The 4707-nt window shown below is 42.6% G+C and overlaps 1 protein-coding gene across 1 annotated transcript in view; it reads right to left on the reverse strand.

The window, feature by feature from the left end:
- Positions 1-325: 325 nt before the first annotated feature.
- LOC115356612 (uncharacterized) overlaps positions 326-4707 on the reverse strand; it is a gene marked incomplete at its 3' end in the record, with an annotated part of 42285 nt that continues 37903 nt past the window's right edge. Inside the window, exons 2-6 of the mRNA XM_030047829.1 lie at positions 1303-1405; positions 1083-1186; positions 725-997; positions 478-571; positions 326-357 (exon numbers count right to left, since the gene is read on the reverse strand). Coding sequence (XP_029903689.1) covers positions 326-357; positions 478-571; positions 725-997; positions 1083-1186; positions 1303-1405 — 606 coding nt within the window. The remainder of the gene's footprint in view (positions 358-477; positions 572-724; positions 998-1082; positions 1187-1302; positions 1406-4707) is intronic.

Genomic DNA, 4707 nt, shown 5'->3' on the forward strand with positions numbered 1-4707 from the left:
CGGTGGCGGGGCGCGGGGCTGTGTCCTGTCACAACCAGCACGGGGGAGACCCTGGCACGAGGCGATGTCCGGGGGGGCACCGAAGGAGGAGGAGGAGGAGGAGGAGTCAGCTGGCGGACCGCGGCGTCCCACAGGGCCTGGACGAGGATCGGCGTTCCATCGCTGTCGCTGAGGTGCACCTGGAAAACAGTGAAACACAGAACACATTGTGCTCAGCTGGTGTATCGAAAATGGAAACCTTCAACTCTTCAATATGTCATGTCACAACAACAAAGTATGCTGTACTTACACCGTCACGGCTCCACAGCTCCAAACGATCCATCGGGAGGTGCTCTGCCACAGACACGTACGGGAGACCTGCCGCAAAAGTGAGAAACATCATACATTCTGGTAATAAATACACTCATGTAAAACATATGAGGTTAGGTTCACGATACGTCAGTTATAATCAAACTGATGACCAAAACTAAGACGTACCCATGCGTGCTGCGACACGGCGGAACTCCTGGCGGAACAGCTCCTGCAGGCCAGGCTCGATGTTCAGGCGTGGAGGGAAATCCAGCACGAACACCTACACACACACACACACACACACACACACACACAAAAAAAAAAATCACGTTTAGAATCACATTTAGGTTTCTAAAAAAGCACATGTGAAAACACACGCTTACTGTGACAGCACAGGACAAAACAAATACTGCCAACTGCAAATTAAACACACCTTCGCCCAGCGGTTGCAAACTGTAGCCAGGAGAGCACCGAAGTCCAGCGACGCCTCTCCGATGTTCCTGCTGGCTGTCAGGTTGTTGCTCGGGGCGAGCACACACACCACGTCCGGGGTCCAGGGGAGAGCGGCGTGGGACACCTCCTTCCTCAGCTCTGCTGCATGCGCACCTGGAACAGAGAGAAAAGAAAAACACAGAGGTACCTCCGGCATCGCGACGATCCCATCCACCATGGCCCGCAGGTGGGAGTCTCCCACGACGAACACCATCTGCAACGACAGAGACACGGCTTTAGAACATAGACACCGACTTCTTACGACAAGCACTGTGTTTGTGAAAAAGAAAAACTAATACCTTCTGGTCCGGCTTCTGGGCAGGAGTGACCAACTTGAAGCTCCGCTGGGTCAGCTTCGAAGTCGGCCATCTCCGCACGCGATGGCGGTACCCTGTACCGCGCCCTGTGTGGTTGACAACAAAGTTAAGTATGATGACACAAAATTCGTACTTCTTCACACAACATTCAAACTGCATCAGTTAAACATTAAAAAAAAAAAAAAAACTGTTTGATACTTACGAGCAACGAACTCGGGGACAGGCGGCTGGGGGGTCCATGGCTGCGGCTGTGCCATCCTCCGCTTCTGGGCCTGGGCCCGCCGGTGGGACTTGGCACGGGGCATCTAGGAATGAAAAACAAACAAACAAACAAAAAATAAAATAAAATTTCCTCCGAAGTTCAAAGAAACTTTAAAAATCCAAGTGAATCTGTGCCAATCATACTCACAAACAATGCTTTCCCAGACAAGGTCAGCCTTCAAATACACAAACGTTTCAACTTACCTTGGCAGTGTGTGTGTGTGTGTGTGTGTGTGTGTCTGTCTGTCTGTCTGTGTGTGTCTGTGTGTCAAAAAAGTAAAACTATGTGTGTTGATTAACAATTAGTTATGTGTTTGTTTTTAAATTTAATCAATATGTCTGTGTAAACTTGTCCTGGATCAAGGGATCGCAGATGTAGCTCGCAGGTCACTCGCAGGTCGCTCGCAGGTCACTCGCAGGTCGCTCGCAGGTCTCTCGCTCTCAACAACACCAGATCTCACAGCCAATCGATATCAATATCTGTAAATTAAATGAAACATATTGTTTGATTTAAACAACATTACCTGTCTAATAGAAAAACACCATTTAATTGAACAGAAAGTTACTGAAAGCATCCTGAATACACTTAGCTGTAGCAATTTTTTAGGTTTTAATTTTAAATAAGGTCTTTCTCTTTATAAAATGCTAAAGACTCAAACCAGCATCCATATTGTGTTCAAGTAACAGAAAGAAAATGGCCAACAACACAACTGTGCTGCTCAAAACAGAGACACATCTTAAGAAAACCTTTTCCTCTCAAAATCATAATAAACCAGCAAACTGGCATCCTAATTACATTATTTGCTTCCTCATTACACAGAAAGTGGCTGACACAACATCTCACAGCTTAGCCATGCCGGTGGACACAGACACAACCAACTAAATACATCAAACTATGGTTCATGCACACAGCAAAGGACACACACGCCCGCATGAAAAAAAAAAAAAAAAAAAAACTATTACAGTTATCAATATTGAATCAAATAATTTCCCTTTGTCACACAAGGAAGACCTTCTCTTACAATCATATTGGACCAACCACTAACACAGCTATGCCTATGACACAACTATTTGCTCTTTGAATGCATACAAAAGCCACACACTCAACTGAACTACATATATCAAACACTTCCATGCAAATAAAACCTGATATAAACCTACACAAAAAAACACATGCAACCATTTATCATCAAAACAAATAACTTTCCTTTTTCCACACAGCAAAAAATTCTTCCTCTCAAAATGTTATTACACCACATCCTAGCCCAACTATGACACTCTACACCTGCTTTTTGAATGCACACAAGCCACACACACTCAGCTCAACATGTATCACAAACTCAGTTCCATGCAAATAAAACCTGATATCAAACTACAAAAAAGCACACACACCTGCAACAACTCATCATCAAGTCCAATAATTTTCCCTCTACACACAGCAAGAGAAAGTTTTCCTCTCAAACCAAACACTAGCACAGCTTTGCCTATGACACAGCAACACCTGCTCTTTGAATGCACACAAAAGCCACACACACTCAGCGACATACATCATAAGCTTAGTTTCATGCAAATAAAACATGATAGCAAACTACAAAAAACACACACATGCCAGTTTTCATAATCAAGTCCAATAATTTCCCTTTTCACACAGCAAGAGAAAGTTTTCATCTCAAAATCTTGTTGAACCACACACACACACACACAAGCAAAGCTATGACTGGTGTACATTCAAAGAGCAGATATAGCTCTGTCACAAAGCCACACACACACTCAGCTCAAGCACATATTACAAACTCAGTTCCATGCAAATAAAACCTGATCTAAAACTACAAAAAAAAAAAAAAAAAATTCATGCATCGATTCATCATAAAGTCTAATAATTTTCCTTTTCCACACAACAAGAATAAGTTTTCCTCTCAAACAAAACACTGGCACAGCTTTGCCTATATCTGCTCTTTGAATGCACACAAGCCACACACACACACACAGCTCAACAACATATATCACAAAAAAAGTTCTATGCAAATAAAACCTTGTAACCACACACACACACACACACACACACACACACACACGAGTGAAATAGTTTTCCTTTGTCACAGCAAGAAAAAGTTTGCCTCTCAAAATCTTATGGAACCACACACGAGCACAACTAGGCCTAAGACACAGCTTTTCTTTATATGGGCACAAAATGGCCGACACGATGTCTCTCAGCTAAGCTACACAGAGCTAGGCCTATGACACAGCTTTTCTTTATATGGGCACAAAATGGCCGACACAATGTCTCTCAGCTACACCTGCTCTTTGAATACACACACACACACACACACACACACACACACACACACAGGCCACACACTCTCAGCTCAACAACATATATCACAAACTCAGTTCAATGCAAATAAAACCTTATATCAAACTACAAAAAAAGAACACACACACACACACAAACACACACCAAGTCAAATAATTTTCATTTGTCACAGCAAGAGAAAGTTTTCATCTCAAAATCTGGTTGAACCACACACACACACACACACACACACACACACACACACACTAGCAAAGCTATGACTGGTGTACATTCAAAGAGCAGATATAGCTCTGTCACAAAGCCACACACACTCAGCTCAAGTACATATCACTAACTCAGTTCCATGCAAATAATACCTGATTTAAAACTACAAGAAAACAAACAAACAAACAAACAAAAAACATGCATCTATCATCATCAAGTCCAATAATTTTCCTTTTCCACACAACAAGAAAAAGTTTTCCTCTCAAACCAAACACTAGCACAGCTTTGCCTATATCTGCTCTTTGAATGCACACAAGCCACACACACACACACAGCTCAACAACATATATCACAAAATCAGTTCTATGCAAATAAAACCTTGTAAATACAAACACACACACACACACACACACACACACACACACACACACACACACACACACATGTGAAATGATTTTCCTTTGTCACAGCAAGAAAAAGTTTGCCTCTCAAAATCTTATGGAACCACACACTAGCACAACTAGGCCTAAGACACAGCTTTTCTTTATATGAGCACAAAATGGCTGACACAATGTCTCTCAGCTAAGCTACACAGAGCTAGGCCTATGACACAGCTTTTCTTTATATGGGCACAAAATGGCTGACACAATGTCTCTCAGCTACACCTGCTCTTTGAATACACACACACACACACACAGGCCACACACTCTCAGCTCAACAACATATATCACAAACTCAGTTCAATGCAAATAAAACCTTATATCAAACTACAAAAAAAGAACACACACACACACACACACACACAAACACACACCAAGTCAAATAATT

The sequence above is a fragment of the Myripristis murdjan genome, chromosome 24 (assembly GCF_902150065.1).
Source record: "Myripristis murdjan chromosome 24, fMyrMur1.1, whole genome shotgun sequence".
Taxonomy (NCBI): Eukaryota; Metazoa; Chordata; class Actinopteri; order Holocentriformes; family Holocentridae; genus Myripristis; species Myripristis murdjan.